The sequence below is a fragment of the Pyrgilauda ruficollis genome, unplaced genomic scaffold (genome assembly GCF_017590135.1).
Source record: "Pyrgilauda ruficollis isolate IOZ18807 unplaced genomic scaffold, ASM1759013v1 scaffold9, whole genome shotgun sequence".
NCBI classification, from domain to species: domain Eukaryota; kingdom Metazoa; phylum Chordata; class Aves; order Passeriformes; family Passeridae; genus Pyrgilauda; species Pyrgilauda ruficollis.
The window spans coordinates 3,319,187-3,341,610 of NW_024531043.1; the positions used below are offsets into that span (position 1 = coordinate 3,319,187).

General features: G+C 45.2%; 1 protein-coding gene across 1 annotated transcript; it reads right to left on the minus strand.

The window, feature by feature from the left end:
* Positions 1 to 99: 99 nt before the first annotated feature.
* RNF10 (ring finger protein 10) lies at positions 100 to 20,945 on the minus strand. The gene is made up of 17 exons (XM_041488364.1): positions 20,369 to 20,945; positions 14,426 to 14,628; positions 11,765 to 11,964; positions 10,671 to 10,761; positions 9,459 to 9,643; positions 9,246 to 9,382; positions 7,626 to 7,786; positions 7,170 to 7,298; positions 6,756 to 7,014; positions 6,389 to 6,522; positions 5,744 to 5,861; positions 5,341 to 5,442; positions 4,720 to 4,854; positions 3,810 to 3,907; positions 3,523 to 3,583; positions 3,213 to 3,371; positions 100 to 2,321 (listed from the first exon to the last, which is right to left on the minus strand). Exons 1-17 carry the CDS (start codon positions 20,526 to 20,528, stop codon positions 2,245 to 2,247), a joined length of 2,409 nt encoding a protein of 802 aa, XP_041344298.1. The 5' UTR covers positions 20,529 to 20,945; the 3' UTR covers positions 100 to 2,244.
* Positions 20,946 to 22,424: the final 1,479 nt, after the last annotated feature.

Here is a 22,424-nt window from a genome sequence, read left to right on the forward strand (position 1 = left end):
CCAGTTGTGTACACAGGAGCAGGGAGTGCATGGAATGTATGGCAGAGCTGCAAGGCTCAACTCCATCCCCCCCACCATTATAAAACTCATAGGTACAAGTACTGCTTAGATATTTATTAAGTTTACACCAATCAGTTACAGGAAAGTAGCATTGCTGGTATTATCTCGAATCCATAGGAAAACAAGATACAATTGAAGATGCTGTCCCTGTGGGGACAGCCCCTGCAGCAGGGACAGCCTGCCTTGCCCATATCACTTCCCTTATCCTAGTGCCTGTGACATGTGGAGGTGAGTACACCAGCTCCAGCTATTCTCTCTTCCCAATGCAAAGAAAAGTTGACTATAAATGTGCAGAGATAACAGAACACAACAGATACTGGTTAGACACTTAAGTACTTACTCCTGTTCCTTAGCTTAAAATGACTTGCTGTAAACATGCTTCACTGCATATTTGAATCTCTCTTAGTTGCTTTCTCTGCCCTCACCAATTGTTTTCCCATATGCATTTAAAATATTGACAGCAAGACATGTTACCACTGTCAGGTATCTTGTCTTAGTTTCTTTGCAGTCCCCTGACAAGCTGTACTGTCTTTCATTGAGTGGGGTTAGTTGTGACCAAGCGTGAAGTCAAGCTGCTTTCAAAGAATGTCTTGCAGGTGTTTCCTCTGTCCTCCTGTAGCAGTTGGAAGTATTCTTTACCTCCCCCCTCTCCTGTTCTTTCTGGATTACAGCCACATGTGATGGACTCTGGTACCAGCTTCCCATGAGGCACACATGTAGAGCCTGTTGCTCTGAAATGAAGCACCCATGTACTGACATCAGCTTTTTAAACAGGGACACAAGCACTGAGTGCCAGTGGTGTTGGAATACCTGACTCAGGTGCCTCAAACACACACTTCCTGTTCAGACCAGTGTCAGAGGGACAGAGCACACTGCAGCCTGTGCCACTGGGGCTGAAGAAACAGAAGACACTGTCAGTCTCCCTCCCTATGTTCAGTGGTACTTTTTACCAGTGCCCTGCAATTAATTCTGCCAGCAGGAAGGTAAAATGTGAGTCTCTGCAATGTTCTAGGGCTCCACACTGCTGTGACAGTTCAGCTCCAGCACTCTGTGTGCGCGTGTGATTTATTGCAACTGTTGGCCTTGACTGGTACGTTACACCTAAAATTCATTTATTCAACAAAATCCACACCACTTAACTCAGTAGCTCAAATCAAACCACAAGCAGTGCAGAATGTGACCACCCAAAGAAAGAGCAGGGAGGGGTCCAGAGGAGACACGTTCATAGCACAGATCAACTTAAATCCCAGAACCAAGCACGTACTGGCCCTTATCCCAGTACAAGAGAACCCCAGTTTCTTGCTGGGGTGTAAAAGTTATCTACAGACTTCAGCTACCAGTTGTTGTTCCAACTCAAGAGCAGCCAGTGTCAAACCATCATTCAGAAGGTTACCAGAAGCCCTAGAGGGGAGTGTTTATTCTAGATGATCAGGTTAAAAAGAATGAGTAGCCCGTGGTTGGCAAAAAACAAACAAAAAGTAGCAGCCTCACTCACCCACATTAAAACAGACCTGAATAACTGAGAGAAGTCAGGAAGTTCCTTCTACTACTAGTGCCATTTTGAAATACAAAAATCATCAAGCCACTTTAAAACCAAGTAGCCAAGTTCTGCTTTACACTCACCTCAGCTTTTTATCTTTCCAAGCCAGGAGAACAGGAGGAATTCTTGCTCTTTAGAAAAAGAACAGATATAGCAGCTAACACTCTAAAGCCAATAAGCTGTTTTGCCTGTATCCAATGCAGCCAAAACCAGTTTCTCAAGAGAGCAGTTTGACAGCTTTACTGCAACAGCACTACTGTCAGTCAGCTGGACTTCTGCCCATGAAAATAAAGGCTCTCTGCCTTTTCTCTTGGGTAATATTGCAGTACTTTGGCAGTGCCACACACCTGTAAGGACTTTCACACTGCTAATGATGCCCAGAGGACTGACTCAGCAAACAGAAGCCTTGGCAGATTTGTCTCTGGGTCGTTACTTCCAAAACTCTGTTTCAGTATAAATTCATTAAGCAGTTGGAATCAAAACATGTTACTTCAACATATACTGTCATGGTTTCCTCCTGAAGCCCCTAGAAGTCCTGGAAAAACAAGTTTAGGCTGTTCAAATTTAAATACTTAAACTATAGCAGCAAAACAAAGCAAAATTAAAAGAAAACCAGGAGAGGAAACTTCTCTTGAATAGCAGAATCACTTGGTGTGAACAACAGAGGTGCTGAACAATAGCTTCTGCTTCTGTTTCTTTCTTTTCTTGCCTCCCTTTTCCTCTGTGAAGAATTAAAATGATACTGTCATTCTTATAATGCAACAGGAACATCACACAGAAATGATAAATGGTCTTCCCTGGCTTAAGTGGCTTTTACAGATCCACAACATTTACTATCAATTCACTGAACATCAGGGTAGTTTAACAAAAAAATTACTGCAGATGAACTAAGGGAGACTCCATCACACTGAAACACAATTACAAACATGCCTAAATGATTGTAAAGTTGCTGTTCAACAGCAGATCCTTGGACTGCAGTGTCCAGCAGTTTGCCTTTCCAACAAGTATCACTTTGATACGTGTCCAAAAAAACCACAACTGGAGCAGACACTCCACTGAAACTCCCAGGCCCTCCCATCCAATTCTCTCCATCATCCAGTGCAGTCTCCAAACAGAAGCCAAAGCTAAACATGAGAACTGAGCATTAAAAGTAAGTTTCACCAGCCAGCACCAGGGTTAAGTTCACCTCAATTTGTTTCACATTCCCTAATTTGAAATTTCAGCTAGCAGTTACCTCGACATTTTGGTCAAACTGAAGTGGTAGTTCAGCAGCGCAGGTATTTTCAGTTTAGAAATGTATAACCTGAACTTCCTTAGGATAAAGCTTTAAGTTCCAGTAGAGACATGGCCAACACGATTGTCAAAAGCCATCTTTGTCCTAACAGGATTCTTTGCTAGTTGGAGATCTCAGCTCCCACTAAGAGGCTGCTTTAAGCTGACAGAAGCCCTAGTCAAGCTGTTCAGAAACCACTACCTGACAATTTTCAGAACTGTTCTCTGGCCAATTTTTGGTCCCCAAAAATTGCTGCTTTCACTTCTCCGAGAGGAAGAAGGGGAAATACTAAGTTTTTTCACCTCAGGAAGTTTTCCTGTCCTTCCCCCTGCCCTTTACCTGATAAATGATCAGCTGTGGACGGTTTGTCCAGTTTCAGGAGGGCTGCCTCAATAGCTTGGCTGAAGGAATTCTGGAAGCTGGGCACAGGTATCCGGTCAGAGCTGTCACTTTCTCCATCACTCTCTCCAGGCACAGGGAGTGCCAGAGTGTTCTCATCTGACAGAGGGAAGGAGATGCAGAAGGCTGTACAAAACTTTCACCACACAAATGCCCCTCCACACTCCAGATCCTTCTTTTGAAGTTACAAGGTTTCTCACATTCAGGTGCATGGTAAAGAACCTGAAGTATTACTATCAAGTTTTCTTACCTCTTGTCCTTGGAGCAGGTTTAGGCCACGTTTCTGGTTTTGCCTTTCCAACTCTCAACATCTATCAAAATAGTTGTAAGACATGATTAAGCTCCACATACTTGAACAATCCTGCAGAACCCCTAAGTGGCAAGAAAATCTAGAAACCCCCTCAAGCACTCAAACCTTACGATATCTCCCTAAGATTTATCCCACATTGTTTTTGTAGGGGAAGCAATTATAGTCTCAGCCTAATCCCCAACTTAGACAGGTAATTCTGACAAGATTCACTCTGCTACAAGGTTTACCTGGGCAAAGGAAGGGAAGGGAGACTCTTCTTCCAAGCTTCCACAGAGCAATGGGCTGACCTGGCTAGCAGCAGGTGACAGTGGAGTTGGAATAGACTCTACAGAGAAAGGAACTGAGAATTAAAGCCAGTTGCATTTGGCCAATGCAGTCATTATGCTGCTTATCAGGATGTAACAGAAATAAAGTTTTATTATCCTACATAATTACTCATTTTGATCTCATTAGTTCTATCTATCAGTCACACAGTGGGATCTCTCAAATTTCCTCCATCTTTTTATTTAAGGAAAATTTAAGTTTGCTTTTGGTTTTCTTTTGGGTTTTTTCTGTTTGCTTGAGCAGTTTTGTCTACTTATTTAGGAAAGCTGGGGGGGGTGCTTTTTGTGGGTTTATTTTAGAATAATGTGTTGGAGAAGATAGAGATGATAGAAAGAAAAAATGCCAGTAGTGTTTTCCTGGCAAACAAAATTTTCTTCCCTTTTTGGGGCAATTGTTTCCTTTCTTTTGCCTCATGCAAAAGAGAAGGTAACTACAGTGCAGATCTCATATTGTCAAGGTAGAGGTAATAAAAAGCAGACAAAGGAACAGAATGTTTCTTAACCATGTCTGCCTTTTGTGTATTATCTCATAGGCAGCCTAGGAAAGAATCATAGAATCACAGAATGGTTGGGCTGGAAAGGACTTGAAGACCATTGCAATCCACTGCCAGGGGCAGGCACACCTTTCACTACACCAGGTTGCTCCAAGCCCCATCCAACTTCACCTTGAACACTTTCAGGGATGGAGCAGCTGAGCTTCTCTGTAAAGAAGCTGTCTTTGATCAATATTGAGAAGTTCAGCATGATGACCTGAGCAATAGATCCCAAAAGAAAGATCAAGAGCTAGATGTGATGTGTATTTCCAGATGCTCACCTGTCTGAAACACAGGGCTTCTGCCAAGAGGAGACTGACAGAAGCCCTGATGATCAACACTGGTAGTTTCTCCAGGGCAAGAGGTAAAAGCAGGGAACTGCTGCAGATTCTCTAGAGCAATATGGACCTCTGGATCTAGAAAGAGATTTTAAATTAAAGCACTACACAACGTGGGGGAGGACTGTCAATATGCAAGTCATTTTAGAAGCCTAGGAGGTGCCAACTCATTTCTTTCCACCCTCTATTTGGAGACCAGTACAAGCCCTGCTGCTGGATGGAAGCAGTTTCTAGGCCTTTTTTTGCTTTCTTCATTTTTCACTTTACATCGTGATTACTATAAAAACAGAGAGCTATGTACACCATGGAGATAGCTGTGCCCTTGAATGCCCTCCATCTCTCCCAAAATGCACAAGTATGCAGCAATTGCATAACATCACTTAACATCCTGACTAAAACAGCTTATGTTTCTCATTACACAGACATTGTTCCTAATACTTTGTAATCTTGTTCCAAGTATGCGCTACAAACTACAGGCCTCAGAGTTCATCCTATAGCTCAAGAAATCAGCTCAGCAACCAAATATGACTGGAAATCCACCAGTTATGTGCCATCACCACTTACATTTGCCCTGTTTCTTGTTCTCTTCCATCTCAATCCTGCGTTCTCGCCGCCGTTCATCGCGAGCTTTCTTCTGCCGCAGACGTTTCCTCTTCTCAAGGTCATCTAGGAGCAATGTAGAATACTGGATATCAAAAAACCCACACCAATACTCTGGCAAGGTTTCCTCCAGCTCTGAGAACAACCTTATAACACATTAGTAACAAAATATGCTTACAAACAACATATGCTCTTCTAAGCAGTTGGGATTTTTTTATTCTTTTTGTAACTGCTGTCTATGAAACAGTCAGCTGGGGCTGTTCTGTCTGGCAGTCACCAGACACTTGGGGCAAGAGGAGTAAAGCTCTAAAGTATTTTTATTATAAAGCTCTTTTCTACCATTAAAGGGATAAGAACAACTACAAACCTGAGAACAACTCTAAAGTCTCCTTGGAGATGACAGGTGGCTTCAGAGCCAGTTCACAAATGCTGAACTCACAGGTGAGGGGCAAGTGGCAGAGGTAGCGATGACGCTGTCTTATATCCTGATAAAGAGAGAGTGATATAGCACCACAAGGACTAGAGGCAGCCATGGTGATGAACATGCACAATATTCATCAAATCAAATGGAAAAAAATAGCACCAGTGACACAATAGTTACTTTAAAAACTACAAACACATGATGGATGCCCTGAGTCAGAATCAAATGTTCCAAGATCTCCACCAGCCACATCATAATCAGACTTGGATGCAGTTACTCCAGCTTGCTTACTGATTTTCATGTTCTTCCTCCCTTCTCACTCACATCACTGGAAGAAAATTCTGCAATACCAGACTTGGAATGCAATTATTTTTGTACTGGACCTTCTAGGAAAAAAAAAAAAATCTATACTGCAGCCTACTTATAAAAAGCAACATAAGGCCCAGCACCTTCCAGAGATGCCCTTCACAGATTAGCATCCCTACTCATTCATCCTTATTATTTCTTACTACTGAAGTGAATAAAATCTCCTGTACAATGACCAACCGGCTAAAACAAAGCCCTTAACTAATAAGAAGATAAAATAACTACCTCTGTCATGGAGTAGCCAGTTATCTCCACTACAGCTGCAGTTATCTTCTCTGGACTCTTCTCCAAGCTGCCATATTCACGCACAAGGCATCGAACGTTCACAGGGTGAAGGTACATGCACTGCCCATCCTCAGCTGAAAGGCAACACCATCATCATCATTCCTTCCTTACCTGTTCATTTTCAGTACCCTTCTCCCCACCTCAGGACATCCTCCACTAACAGAATTAAAGCTCCTTTCTGAGTTCTTGTAGGACTTTTATTTCACAGGGGTTAGCTGCATCTAATGAACTGACAAACTCATTCCTCAAGGGGTGTCTCAAAGGAGGCATCTCTGCCTCTATGATTCCAGGATTTCATTGCACTGACCTTGATAGAAATAGTAAAAAGGAGAGTTGCCAAGATGTCCACTGCTAACTGTATCTTTAGATTCCTGGCAGCTTGTTTCAGCTACATTTGGTTCCTCTGCAGTATTCATAACAGGTTCTTCTACAGTGTCCACCTCAGGTACTTCCTCCTCATCCAGCACTGCCTCTTCTACTTCCACAGGAGGTGAAAAGGAACTTGCCAGGTCAGAGGAAGGCTCCACAAGCTCCTCATCAAATGCAGAGAGATATTCCACATCACACTACCACAGCAGAGAGGATAGAGTTAGCACCACGCCACCTACATCAAAGATTATCATCTCTGCAAAAATCTTTGGCACGAGCTCACCACACACTGCAGTGTGAGGTGGCAGAATTAAGTGTTAACAGGATCTGCCAGAGCAGATTTGTCACCCACCTTTTTCTCTTGGGAAACAGCAGGCTCCACAGCTTTGGAGCTTTCTAGGACCAATTCTTCCACAGCTGCACTGATTCCAGCAATGCCATTGTTTTTATCCTGGTCAGCAGATAGTGCTGTTTCTCGCTCCTGGAGATCATCCAAAGGGATCAAGTTTCAGTTTGCCATTTAAGCAAGAAGACCACCTCCATAGTTATTTTTAGGCTTGCCCTGGCATTCCTTTACTGGAATACCATCCCTTAAAAACCATTCTGCTGTGTTATCCTGAACACCACATCAGATGCCTGGGCCCAAAGGCTACAGTCTCCTCCAAGGTGTATAATGCTACTCCAGCAGCAAACACCAGCAACTTGCCAGAGACCAGAATAATCACACACCACTATCCACACAGCAGAACAAGGATGCCCAGACACTCTTAAAAATAAAGCTACTAAAAGGCTCCCAAGAGGTTGTTACCTTCAGCTCCTGGATAGCTGCCTCAATGAAACAGGCTTCTGGGGTGTGTTTTTCTTCCTCATACTGTTTCAGTAATGCTGCTTTCTCCTCCAGGATCACCAGCTGCAAGACCTGCTCCCTGGATGCCAGAAGCAGCTTTGAATACTGACTGTGCTGGTCATCTGCACAGAAGGAGCACCAAATCATTAATATCTGCATGTAGAGCCCCTAATTTGGAGTGCTGCTTCTTCTGAAGTTTTGTTACTGCTCACTTTTGTGAGTTCATCCCTCAGGGCAGACAACACTCAGCAAAAGTTAGATAGAGACTCCACAAATTACCATTGTATCACAAGCTGGTGTCACATAGCTGCTGACACCTCCCCCACACAGCAGTTCATCTGCCACTTCACCACTGAGTTGCTACACATCAGTAAAAATGAAGCCTAAACTTCCACACTGTAGGAGCATCACCTTTGAGAAGCCTTGAGGGCATCAAAGCTTCCTGAAACACTGCAGTCTGCAGCTTCTTCCTCTCTTCTCAAAAATACTGCTGCTGGAAATTTCTGCAAAGCCACCCTGGCTTGGCTCAAACTAGTTCATAAGCCCATATGTATTAAAAATCCATACACAACATTATTACGAGGTTTTTACAAGAAGCACAGCAGAAATAGTAAACTAAAGAATTGCACTTTAGCAAAAGGTGACCACTGCTGTTACTTTACAGCAACCACAGCCTCCCATATTAACACAATTCCTATATTCACTGCTCTCCAAGGGTCTAACCTTGCCTACAGACACCAAGTTAATGGTGAATTTCCTGGCTTCAGAGTGTTCTCAAATCCTGTATTTGTTCTTCTGTTTGTTTTATGAAAAGACTTAAAGTCCCCTAGTTTCAAATACTGAGAATCCTGTAAGACCACAGCCTGCATGCTGGATATCATCACACGTTAGAAGACTCGACTTTTTCCAGAGAGTTTAAATACATGCAGCCTTTCCTAAATGTGACTGCAAAACTAAGTGAGCCAAGACAGCCCACAAAGCAGCAATGTTCAGTGAAATTATTTCTTTAGTCACAAAATTTTTGCGATACTAACAGATAAGATGATGATGAGTTAGTCACACTCTTGACTGGAGAAAACTGAAGATGTCAGGCAACAGATGTTTGGAATAAGGTTTGCAATAATTTTGATTATTTCCCCACAGCATTCACTGACTTCAGTTGATAAGTGAAGATGATGAAAACCTTGTTGAAGATTACAGCCTTGAAATAGTTTAGACACAGAGACAGTTATTTTTGTGAAGCTGTATAATGAGTCAGGAGGAAAAAAGTTAAGGACACCGAAGAGCCAATAAAAGCAGTAAGAGTCACACCAATGACTGCAGGATACAAAGGACACATCAAACTATAAGCAGTGACTGTGAAGGCAGGAGTCTGCAGTTCAGTCACTTGAAGGGACACAGCACACAAGTTAAAGCCTTGACAGAAAAACAGAGTGAGTAGAAAGTTTACTGTTAACGTGTGGTCATTAAGCTTTTCTGCTGCTAAGCCCCATGTTCTGCAGCCAGGGTAAATCGCCTCAACACAAATCCTGGTCACAGTCAGGAACAGGATTCCAACCAACAGGGCTGAGTTACACTCACCTCTGATGTAAACAGGCTGAACCACATTCATCCACTGGGATTTGGGCAGTGCTACCAGAACACCTTTCTCTCTTCTCATAAGTTGCATTGTAATGGTATCACCAATTGCATACTGACGTGTTTCCATAGCGACAACACTGCAATGCACGGAGGCGTTAGCAGTGTAAAAATAACATTGCAAAAAGATGCATGATTTAATTAATATCGTCTCACCTCTTGAGATCCTTCTTATGAACAGAGCCATAACAAATAGGACACTTACTCCAGGTCTTCTCACTCAAGGAGAGATAGTGAAGGATACATGCCCAGCAGAAGATGTGCCCACAGCGGGTGATCTTGGCAGCAGTTGGTGGGTACAGACATATGGGGCAAGAGGGCACTTCATGGCTACAGATTCGCTGAAATGGCACATGAGAAGAACAGCACAAGTTTTAGACTAAGAAATCAGTTCCTGGGATCCAGAATAAGCCACCTGTAAGATCTACTCTAATATATTATCTTCCAGCTTTTTAGGCTCTGTTTATTTATCAAGAAATTAGCACACTGTCAACTAACACCTTCAGACTCCACACGGAATAACCTTCTAGGCAACCCATCTTGTTTTTTATTGCTTATTTCTGCTCAAATGACATTAAAAAGTGAGTCTTCTCACACTTCCCCTCAGGTATTCATCGTCTCTAAGAGTTAGCATTATCCTTATTATGTGAATTCAGACAGTGAGAAGGCAAGCGAGCTCTGTGGCCTCTCCCACAAGCAGACTTGTGCAGCCCTGTGTAACTGTGAGACTGAACTTACCCACTTCCAAGAAAATGCTACGTCTAGTCAGACACTTTGGTAGCTTCTCTGTGTGGCAGAGACATAACTGCCAAGCAAGCACCTAGAGTTTTCAGCTCTCTTGTAGTGGCAGGTGACAGTAAGCCTACCTCCTCCCCACCTACACCATGCACCAGACTGTCTTGGCAGATATAAATTGCTGCTTGAGGCAACCCAAAACTTCTGACCACAATTCTCAAGAGATTTTCCATTTTGTTGCTAGGCAAGATAGGCCACCTATGCACAGAATAATTCTTCAAAATTCTACACTCTAGTCCTCTTCTGTGGACTCATGCCCAAGTTTTCTGTTAATATCTCAATCACAAGGACTCAGTCTACAGAATGTCAGATACTATTTTTGATGAGCTCCCATCTGCGAAAGCAAGAAGAAGCTGCTAATTTTCCTAATAGATTTTAGCACTTCTCTTTTCCTGTCATGAAAGTATTTCATAATGTATTCCATGACAGATCTTTCCCAGTATTGTGGGAGTGACAGAAAAGGCCTCAACTCAAAAACAGATGAGTTTTATGTAACATCACAGAGGTAGTTAAAGACAGGTTGAGGTTCTTACGAAGGAAAAAAAAAAAAAAATCTAGCCCATCACAACTGACCACTTGCTCCACAAAGTCCCAGTTGACCAAGGTATCTGGATCAGCAAAGTGGACTGTGTAGTCCTGTTCTTCAGACACAACAAACTGGCAGCTGGGGAAAGGCAAAGAGACAGATGATCCACTCAGTTGTTTCTAAAAACTTTGAGAACTATCCTATAGGACTCTCTCAGCTTCTTCTTTGTCCAGCAGAAAACTGCTGGATGCAGTCAGTAACTTCTATCAACAAGAAATCAAGAGTTCAGTTCACAACCAGATTTTCAGGACACAGGTGTGTCTAATTTCAGTTAGACACAACATCACACAGTAAGTACAGAATGAGCCAGGCAGACTGGTTTTCCAGAAACGTGTAGGAAACAGTCAGCTGCAATGGGGATCTATTAAAAAACAGGGAATCCACAAGGGGAAAAATCTTGTCACAAGAACTACAACTAATGGGGTTCCTGCAAATAGACTTCACTACAATAAGCCACAAAACCTTATGGAGAAATCAGAAGCATCAGTGCTGAAAATACTTTTTATCTTTAATATTATCAGGGATAGGATGTCCTGAACACACTTCAAATTCTGGGGAAATTTTCAGTCAAAAAGGAATTCAGCTGCTAGGTACCATACTGATCATCATTTGGGTTATACTACGTACTTTGGGACCCACAAAATAATCAGCATTTTAAGAACTAAGACCCATATAAGTAATTGCCTTTGGGACTTAAAAATTCAGATTAACTTTCATCTAGCAAATGTTATCACTTCTATCACAACAAACCAACTTTTGGAAAAAAAACAACCATCTTCTATAAGGAACTGTACAGATATTCCCAAATAGGAGTGTCATGTCCCAAAGCCATGCTTGAGAATTTGAGCAGAGGATTTTTGTTTGTATCTAAAGGACTCACTCCAACAGATATCTTGCAAATAGGTGAAGACAACACCCCTTTAAAATATAGACATTACCACTAAAAACACTACAGAAAGGTAATTTCATCCTGGAAAAGACAAGACAATTAGTCAAGCCCAAAGAGAACTCCCTGGCTTGTCACCCCTTACAGCTCCATGTCTCTGCAGAAGTCTAAGAGCCCCATGGATCTCCCACTCACTTGGCCTGCAGGAAGAGCTCCTTGTTGAAGGGTTTATGCCCCCACTTGTTCCTTTTCCCCCAGTTGCCATGTCCATTCCCATCAAAATGTCCTGCTTGGCCACGGGGTTCAAAGGTGAAGTTCAGTAAGTGGTTCAGATTAATCTTCTTGGGACCAGAGAACTGGGCAGGGCTGAACTCTGCCCGTTGAGCCTCTGCTACCTAAGAGAGAACAGCATTTGTTAGAAATTGCTGGAGTTTACAGCAAAGGCATCAATACAGGTGGACATCCAGGCCCCATCAGTGACAGCACATGCAGCATCTACTCACTCACCTTCTCCCATCCCTGTTCTGCAAATCAAGTAGTGCAGTTAGAAATGCCTGAGAATCTGAAAGTGAGAACTCAGTGCTCTAACCCCACACTGAGCAAAAGGAGGAGAGAGTTGAAACAACCACAAAGACATGTAAAAGCTGGCAAAACATAGTCAATAAGAAATTGTTCAAATCCTGACAATACTCTTTTAGATAGTAATACAAGCCTGATTACTGTTTGCACAGGCTGTACTTGTTTTGGTTAATTTTCATGTAATGAAGTAACAAATCAAAATTCAGCAGAAGCAGCACATGAATTTTCAGCAAGTGATCTAGGTGAGAAGTGCTGCTCATCCATCAACACTGAAAAACCAGAGTATCAGTTAAAGCCCACAAACACTCTACAGTATTTAGATCCACATCAGCACAAAAGCCTCAACCTGGTTCTACCCTGATATCAGCAAGGCCAATACAATTACTTCTGCAATACCACTATCACCTGTAAATTTGTGCCCCTGAACTGGGTGGACACAATCAATCTTCACAGGGCAAACTTTGGCCTGTTTAGAAGACTGGTTGGCAAAGTCCCTTGGAAGGCAGTGCTGAAGGGCAAAAGAGTCCAAAAGACTGGACATACTTCAAGAAATCTTAAAGGCACAGGAACACGCTGTCCCCTTGTGCCAAAAAATGAGTGAAGAGCAGCCTGGCTCAACAGAGAGTTTTAAATGGAACTCAGGAAAAAAAGGAATTTATGACCTGAGAAAGAAGGGATGGGAGCTCAAAAGGACTACAAGGATGTCATGAGGTTGTGCAGGGAAAGAAGTGAAGGGCCATAGCCTGACTAGAACCTAATCTGGCCACTGCTGTAAAAGACAAAAAGATGTTTCCATAAATACATCAGCTACAAAAAATGAGCTAAAGAAAATCCCCATGCTTTATTGGATGCAGAAAGAAACCCAGTAGCAAAGGGTGAGGAAAAGGCTGAGGTACTTAATGCTTTCTTTCCCTCAGCCTTTAATAGAAAGGCCAGTTGACCTCAGGGTACCCAGTCCCCTGGGATGGAAGACTGGGACAAGGAGCAGAATGAAGCCCCATACTCCAGAGAAACAGTCAGTGCCCTGCTGTGCCACTCAGACACCCCATGGGGCTGGATGGGATCCACCCACGGGGACTGAGGGAGCTGCCAGCAATGATCATCATTTACCAACCAATGGGAGGTCCCAGCTGACTAGAAGTCAGCAAATATGACACACACCTAAAAGAAGGGCTGGAAGGAGGATGTGGGCAATTACAGGCCTGTCAATCTGACCTCTGTGATGGGCAAGGTTATGGAGGAGATTATCCCTCAAGCCATCACACAGAGTGTACAGCACATCCAGGGGATCAGGCCCAGCCAACATGGGTTTATGAAAGGCAGGCTCTGCCTGACTAACCTGATCTCCTCCTATGACAAGGTGACACAGTGCATGAGGGAAAAGCTGCGGATGTTGTCGGCATGGAGCTTAGAAAAGCCTTTGGCACAGCTTCTCACAGCATTCTCCTGAAGAAAGTGGCTGCCCATGCCTTGGATAAGCACACTACTCCAAGTAAAAAACCTGTCTGGATGGCTGGGCCCAGGGAGCAGAGGGACAGAGGGTGACATCCAGCTGGGCCCCCACGAGTGGGGTTCTCCAGAGCTCAGTATTAGGGCCAGTCCTGTTTGATGTCTTTATCAATGATCTGGACAAGGGGACTGAGGGCACTCTATGCAAGTCCACATATGACACCAAGCTGGGTGGGAATGTAGATCGGCTGGAGGACAGGAAGGCTCTGCACAGGGATCTGGACAGCTGGACTGACTGGTCAACACCACTGATGCGAGGTTCAACAACACCAAGTGCCAGGTTCTACACTTGGGTCACAACAGCCCCTTGGAATGCTCCAGGCCTGGGAAAGAGCAGCTGGAAAAGACCATCAGAAAAAGACCTGGGGGTGTTGGTAAACTGCAGCTGAACATGAACCAGGTGTGCCCAGGTGGGCAAGGCAGCCAGTGGCACCTGGGCTGTAGTAAAAATAGCGTGGCCAGCAGGGACAGGGCAGTGAAATTGTGTCACTATATATTTCCACAAAAAACCTGTGTCATGTGTACACATCTTGGCACATATTCCTCAGACAGCATTTTGCTATCTGCTTGGAGCACAGCTAAGAGCACTCCTCTTCTGCAGTTGCCAAGTTGCTCTGCTCACACTCCCTCTGGCATCCCAGCAATCTTAGCACCCCTTATTACTCTCTCCCTTCCCAACCCGAGCACAGCAGACCTAGCTAGGCAGGTCAGGGTGATCCTCTCATCCCAAGACAGGAGGCCTTGGAGTCATGGCATTACACTTCTCACCTCATCTCGTCGTCCACCATTAGAAGAGCTAAAAGTTTTGCCGCTCCCACCGCTGCCTCCCCTTTGAGGAGGCATCTTGTTAAAAGCTTTGCTTTTCTGTGAATTGGAGCGACGGGACTGACTGGAAAAGTTCTCATTTTTTGAATATGAAGTTTCTCTTTTACGATTATAACGCTGTTTGGATCCACTGGCATTCTTTCCATCTGAAAAGAAAATAAAAAGAAAAATCAGATCAGCAGCTTCAGAGCTGGCCTCAAGTACTGCACCTCAGCTAAATTCAGCACCTCAGCTCAGAGATGAGCTCACCTCAGCCACCATCTTAAGTGGACATTATAGTGAACATATCAGGACATTAAATCCCCCAACAACCCAAACAACTTCATTCCCATCATTGTCCAAAGATCTGGTCAAAGAGTTTTAAAGAATATATTTGCTGTGATTCACCTTTTATTAAAAAAAAGTTGAATTTCTTTTTTCCAGATTTGGAATTGCCACCACCAGATATCAGTGTGTTACCTGGTACATTAAGTTATAAATATTAACATCACATACCACATCTTCATACCCCGTTATAAGAACTGACAACAACTAGTTCTTTTTTTCATTTAATTTGCCTAAACCACACAATTTATCCTATTTATTCACACATAAAATACACTGCACAAATACACCACTGCCTGCATTTTTCTTAAAGGCTTCCACTGCCTGTTTTCAATCACTTCTGCACTTTTTGCTTAAAAAATCCCAGCAGATCTAATTCTATTTTAAAAATATTTTTATGTCATCAGGCCAAAAAACGCTAATTGATCTTGAAGCACAAACCAAACACTTTGTGGCCTTGCAGGGCACATACCTAAGATCTAAGTACTAAGTCCACCAACCTATGCAACAACTATCTGCCAAAAGCTGTACTTAGCACACCACTGACCCTAACACAGGACAGTGATGAAGCACAAAGCAAAAAAACTGCAGGAATAAAGAGCAGAAAAATCAATCCAGCTCTTTAGAGCAGTGGTGAAGCACAGAGCAAAAAACTGCAGGAATAAAGAGCAGAAAAATCAATCCAGCTCTTTAGAGGGGTGTTCTGTACCTCAACAGCTGCTAAATCAAACTGCTAGAACAGAGTTAATACTATGAAAGTATTTCTAGCAGCCTTAACACAAGATCAGAGCTGCCCAAGGACACGACAGGCTGCAGGCTGGGTGCTTAACCCAGCACCTCCACCACCTGCCCCAAGTTTTATTTGTAGCAGAGGTACAGTGATAAGCTCAGAAACAAAACTCCTCAGGCTCCACAAGACATCTACCCACACCGGCCAGCCCCAAAGTCTCTCTGGATACTCAGTAAACATTACACAAACAGCAAGACCTCACACAATATCTAGTTGCACTTCATAAAAGCCTATTAGCTTCCCTTTTCCCACTTTGCAGTCTTCCTCCCCAGCCCTTGGCATAAATCTCACGTGGCAGGCAAACACATCACTGTGATTCAGGATCACGTTTCTCACATGGGCAGTTTCATTGCCAGTGTTCCCAGTTTTTCCCTTTCCCAGCACCCCTTCCTATCTACCCAAGCATTTAAAACAGCTGGAATGGCATCATCCACATAAAGTATCTTTTGTTGTTATTTTAAGTTTTTTCTTCCACCTGCATTCCCCAGAAAAGGTGAGCTGAGAACAGGATGTGTTATTGTATATTACTGAGGATCCAACTTCAAAATAATAAATTAAGCAATAAAAGTGGCTGAACCAGGTTCTGTGCTGGTCTGCTGTTTCTTGCACTTGTCAGACTTCTCTGGGTGCAACTACAGCTAAAACAGAACACTATCATTACTTTCACACGATGTGACAGGCCCATATTGCAGACAAACTTCATCATCAGAATTGGTAATTTACTCTGCTATTCAAAAGGCTGATCCTTTAATTCAGAATTAAACCAACTCTGTCAGAACCACAGCTGTGTAACTCAAACACATGCCTGCAGAGCTGGCAGTGCTTTAATGCACATCAGGCTAAAAGGACATGGCTTGAGCATTATCAGGAAAAAACACACCAGAAGCTGCCAAGCACTGAGGGTGTGACCAGGTCTGGCTGAATGATTAGACAGACCTTTTTTGAGAATACTTATAGGGAAGAAGGAATAACCAACACCTCTCAGTCTCTGGTAAAAAATTAAGTAAATTTGAAGCAGTTTAGACTACTTCTTAAGTTACTCATGAGCAGAACTTTTCAGCTCAGCCACTCTCTCAAATCTGTAATTTCAGCAAATGCACTAGAGGGGCACATGCCCGTTGTGCCTGTACCACTTTGCAGTTTCTCTGCCATTTTCAAATGGGGAAAAGAAACAACTCAAAAAAAGTCAGTCTAAAGTGGGTGTTTACAAGTCCCTGAACAAGGAACAGCTCACCCCTGGAGCTGACAGAAGAATCTCCTACCACTTAAAGTTCTAATCGAGTTACTCACCACCAACTTTGTCAGTCAGATGGTTTACACACATTCCTGTCATACTGTAGGTCCTTTTAAGGCACCTCCTAGAGCCTTTGGGAGTCACTTCAGTGACGCTCACATGTTATAGGAAAGAACTCTCCACTTGTGCCTTTTTTAAAAGGACACTACAAGAGTCTAATAATGCTTCAGATGGGCAGTTCCACCCCCCACCACAAGAATAACTGACCTCAGCTGAAGCCTGGTCCATCAGAGAAGCAATGAAGTTGGTCAGCAGACAACCAGGAGCTTGGAAGGCAGCTGTAAATTGGAACAGCTTTTCCCTACCCTGAATCTAAGCAATGCTGTCTCTTCCAACCTTTCCAGCATGCCACACGTCAGGGAGCTCTGCTTTCTATCATCCATCCCAGCACTCCCACAAAGGACAGGGTAGAACAGGCTGCACTCTGGCACAGAGAAAAGCAGAAGATTCTCACTGCCATCCCCTCTTGTGAAATCCCAGTTTTAAGCAGGGTAAGTTTGGATTTGGTTGTTTCTTTTTGGCAAATGAGAAGTTAGCAACAGCCAGAGTGCTGGTGAGGCACTTACTCTTCACCCAGGTCCTCAGCTAGCCCTTTTGCTGTTTTCATGGCATCTAATCTATCTAACTATACACATATATATCTACATAGAAGTTATGTGGATTTATCTACCCATTCACACTCCAAAATACTTATAAAAATACTGCCTGTATAATTTAAAAACACTAAAACTCTTCTGGCATTTTGGAGAAAGCCCTGAGATTTGTGGTTTCTCCTGCTGCTAGAGGACCTGTATTGCCTGTATAATTTAAAAACACTAACAATAAAACTCTTCTGGCATTTTGGAGCAAGCCCTGAGATTTGTGGTTTCTCCTGCTGCTAGAGGACCTGTATCTCCAAAGATCCAGAGAGGGGAGATGAAGCTCAGAGCATTAGAAGCAGCTGTAGGTGCCCCCTTGGGCACTGGAGCTGCACTACTGGCTTGCTGGGGTGAGAACTACTGTTTCCTTCCACCTTTTTCCCCCTCTTTTCTGCTGAGCTGTGCTGAAGCCAGCAGCATTGCATAAGGGGTCTAGATCACACTAAAGCCACAGGGTGGTTTCATGAAAGCACGCTGAGGCCACTGCTGCTGCCAAGGCAAACATCCCAGAGAGCAGGAGGTGACCCAGCTCCCAGCCCAGCCAAGCAGGCTCACTGTGGCTGTGATAAGGCCCAGGAAGGTTTGTGACAGCTCACACTGTCCATCAGCTCCACAGCACTGCAGAGAACCCCAACAAGCCTGTTTTGCCTTAGCTACTTTATTCCACTCTAATTGGATGTGATTCCTGTTGGCACACTAATACAACATAAAGAAACTTTTCTGTTAAAACTTTCAGTTTCATTTAGTCTCTGAGGCCAAATTTGAAAGATAGGAGGAATCAAGCTTCCACAAATACAAGGGAATACAGTACTCAGCCAATTTCCAGCTGCACTGCAAGAGAAAGGGAAGCTACCATAAGGGTTCAGGAATATGCATTTCTTCATTTCCTCAGCTGGACAGTTGCAGCAGGTAACTTTGGAAAGCATCAAACAGCAAGAGCTTGACTGGATTTAACCCAGTGACCAGCTGAGGAAGGTCTGTGGTCCACAGGATTACCTTCCATTGCAGAGGAGATGCAAGATTTCCAGAACACGTCCTATACCTGTCCTTAAAGGGGTGCACCACATCAGCTACAAGGACAGTGGTAAGGAACTCCAGAAAAAGATTCCATATGGTGACATGCCAGTGTCCTACACCCAACAGCTATGAAAACATAGCCACAGTTTTGCCCAGCTGCATCCTGTGTAGTTGTTTGCCCTAATTTCATCAAGAGAATCTTTTTGTTTTAGTTTTCAGTAGCCTCCAGTTAAGATATTCCTAAATAAACATCTACTACTATGAAAAGAGATTCTAATTTGTCCATCTCTCTCTGATGCCCTGTAATGGAAGCAACTCATCCCTCTCCCTCCACTGTAGTTTGGAAACAAGTATCACTAAAGTGGAATTATGCTATGACAAAATTTTCCACTGTTTTTTTAACAAAAAAAAAAAAAAAAAAAAAGTCTTAAAAACTTTTAGTGATTATTTAATTATAAGTTTGGAGTAGAGAAGAACAGTCATCAGGCTTCGTCTCCCCACTGCTCCTGTGCTACCAGTGCCATTATTTCAAACCTGTCAAGGGTGGTACTCCACAAAAATCACTTAATAATTTTATTCTGGGCTGGAACAACAGGCCTTTTACATCCTTCCTCAGATATCCTCCAGATACTGTGTCTTCTACATGAAGGGATACCAGCCACAGCACAAATCATCTTAACCCCTTCCTGAAGGACGTTTGCGTTCTGCGAACAAAACTCCACAGAGCACCACACACCGCTATAAAAGAAGCTGGAGTGAGGAGGTGTCTCTTGGCAAGACAAGGACAGAAAAAGTTCTTAAAAAGACTTCCAAGTGTTTGAATTCGAAGTTAAAATCTCACTGTAATAGCAGTTACACCACAACCTGGGGAGCTGTGGGTGAGCCACCTCCCATGTCCCACTTCTGTCAATCCTGGAGAACGCCAATTAATACAGGTGAAGAGCAGGTAATACCTGGTTACCCAGGACATGACCATGCTTAGAAGGTCCAAAAAGGAGTCAACAAACACCTCCAAGATACTTATTTTCTTAACTCTCTGGAGTGCACTCCTACTCTCTCAGAGGCCTCAAGTAATACAGCTGAAACAAACCACTGAGGAGGAAGGAAATTAGTACAGCAATGGTGGTGTAGCAACCTGTTGACACTCTCTCACATACTTCCAGGACTAAAATCACCAATTTTCCTCACACATTCACTCTCTTCCTAACTTCCTAACCAAGTTCAGAGAGCTATGTGGGCTTAAGTATTACCTTGAAATGACGACAGGAACCACACTGGCTTCTGACAAACTGCTCTGTCAGCAGAACCAGCTGTTTGCAATCCCAGGTGAGACACTTTGGGTTGAATGCCAGAGGAGCAGACAGGAGCCAGCTAGCCCCGAGCTCCCCCAAAGCAGGTCACTGAAACACCGGGGCGAGGGGAACGCTGTGTGCGACACCAGACCCCCTCGGGGAGGTGTAACAACACAGGGACAAGACAAAGTTAAGGGCTCTATTCACAGGCGCTGGGGAATGTATGGTCTTACTATAGCACCAGGGCTTTAGCGCTCAAGCTGCTTATTCCAATACTAATGGAGATAAAGCATTAATCCTTAAAGGAAAAGGAGAATAGGAATCCCAGCTCGCCAAACAGCGAGCAAAGCCGGAAGAGGAAGGAAAAAGAAACCAAAAACAGGCAGTGACCTGAAACGCCGCCTATTAAACGCAGCTGAGACACAAACAACCCGACGAGGCGAAGTTGAGCTTCACCGCAAACCCAAGGGGGGCACAAGGCCGTCTGTCCCCCGCTCGCCCCCTCCCCGCTCGCCCCCTCACAGCGCTCACCGCCTTTGGGCTTAGACTCCCCCGCGGCGGGCCCGGCCGAGGCGGACCGCGGCTGCTGCCCTTTGCTGCCGGCCGAGGATCCGGGCGCACCGGAGCCGCAGGGGCTGCTCTTGTCCATGGCGGGGGCTGCGGGGGTCGCGCCGGGCGGGCTCTGCAGCATCAACGGGCGCCCCGGGCGAGCGGCGGCCCTGGGCGGGGGGGCACGACGGGCGCTGGCGGAGCCGGCGGGGGCCCAGGCTCATGGCCCGCGGGGGTGACCGGCGGGGGCGGCGCAGCGCGGACTCGGCCTCCTTCATGGCGACATCTTCTCGCTGCTCCGCTCGAACCGGGGAAGGCCGCGGGAGGCCGGGCCGGGCCTGCGGGGCTCCGGGCGCGGGGGAAAGAAGAGCTGCTCACGGAGCCCCGCGGGGCCCGGCGCTGCTGCCGCCCGAGGGGTCGGCACCACCCCGGCACCCACCGGCTGCTCGGCGCCGCACCGGCCCCGGCTCGGCCGCCGCTGCCCCGTAATGGCGACGAGTCGCCCGCAGCAGTGGCCGGACCCGGATGCAGCCGGTCCGGGCGGGCCCGCGGGCATGACGGGACTTGTAGTCCTGGGCCGCGCGGGGCGCGCCGGGAGCCGCGGGCGGGCCCAGCGCCGAGCCCGGAGCCCGCCCCTCGGCCCCAGCGGCACCGACGGGATCGCCCCCACCTCTGCAGGACAGAAAAGCATTTGGTATAAAATCATTGCTATCGCTTTGTAGCAAATAACCGTAAAAGTTAAAAAAAAAAATCTTATCAGGCCTACTTGAAGTGATATTTTTTAACTTTTCCCTCAAAGTAAAAGGGGGAAAAAACCCACAAAGCAACTCGGATCCGAAAGACATTTCTTTTAACCTTTAAAATGCATTCTTAAATGCATCTCCTGGTGCCTTTTCTATTATTTTAGGGATGAGAGCTTCAAGTTCTGTGGGAGAGCAATTCCCAGCTCCTTAAAAAAAAGTCCAGGTGGAGCACGTAAGGGCACCTTTACCCCGTAATTCATACCACGGTCTGAATGGACAGCCCCGCAAGTAAAAGCTTCACTACTAGTTTTGTGCGCACAGACCACATGCTCTGTCACACCAGTATCATCAACAAATCCACGAATTTGTGTTTTACATGTTTCAAACAAATCCACTATAAATATTATTTTAAGAAAAGCCTCATAAAGGTCTTATTTTAACACCTGATTGTTCCCTATTTAGGTCTATTATTCTTAGAATTACTGATCAAACTGGGAGTGTAGTTACCACAGTGTTTAGATCTTTTGGATTTGAGGGGGGTGAAAACCCTCAACTTTAAGAAAGTTGTTCCTCCGCATTTGAAAAGAAGCAAGAAACAGCACATGCAGTACCAGAAAGAGTAGAGAGACACAAAACTTTTTATTAGCAAATTAGCTTGCTGTGGGAAGAAAATAAATACGAGGAAGTCTTCCCCCAAATAAAAACAACCATGTAGTTCAAACAGTTCACAAAATAAACAGGTCACCTATAATAAAAAAGCATTCCAAGTCGCAGGAGCAGCTCCCTGCCAGAACCACCCGCCAAGCAGCCCCATAGGTACTGTCACTGCCAGCGCGCTCTGGGGCGCCGCTCGGCGCCTCCGCCGTGTCCGGGCAGCGCTGGCCGGGTGTGCCGGGCCGGGGAAGGCGGGGCCGGGGAAGGCCCCGCCGCTCCCCTCACGGCTCCGCCAGCCCCGCCCGCGGCTCCGCCTCCGCCGCCATCGCTCGGGAGCGCCCCGGCCACGCCCCCTGCGCACCGGCCGTCGGCCATTGGTCACCGCTAGGAGCTCCCCAAGATCTCATTGGTCAGGCGCGGGGCGATGGGCGGGGCGTTCGCCAGCCCGGCGTGCCGCGCGCCCCCTCCCATTCCCATGGCGACGGGAACGCCGCTGCGGCCCCGGTAAACCGGGGGCACTAGGGAGAGCGGCTGCGGCTTCTCTCTGCCTGAAACAATTGTAATGCTGTGGACGCTCTAATGAGCAGGGAGGGGATCGACTAAAACCCTCCCGCTGCTCCTGAAAGCACCGTTTGCTGAAC

What these genes read in the sequence shown, in the direction of transcription:
- RNF10 (XM_041488364.1), bottom strand. Translation starts at nt 20,528, where the DNA reads ATGCTGCAGAGCCCGCCCGGCGCGACCCCCGCAGCCCCCGCCATGGAC. An exon ending in GAACAAGAAACAGGGCAAAT is followed by an intron (nt 4,855 to 5,340) that starts GTAAGTGGTGAT and finishes ATCTCTTTCTAG; the next exon opens with ATCCAGAGGTCCATATTGCT. An exon ending in ACCTGCTCCAAGGACAAGAG is followed by an intron (nt 3,372 to 3,522) that starts GTAAGAAAACTT and finishes TCCCTCTGTCAG; the next exon opens with ATGAGAACACTCTGGCACTC.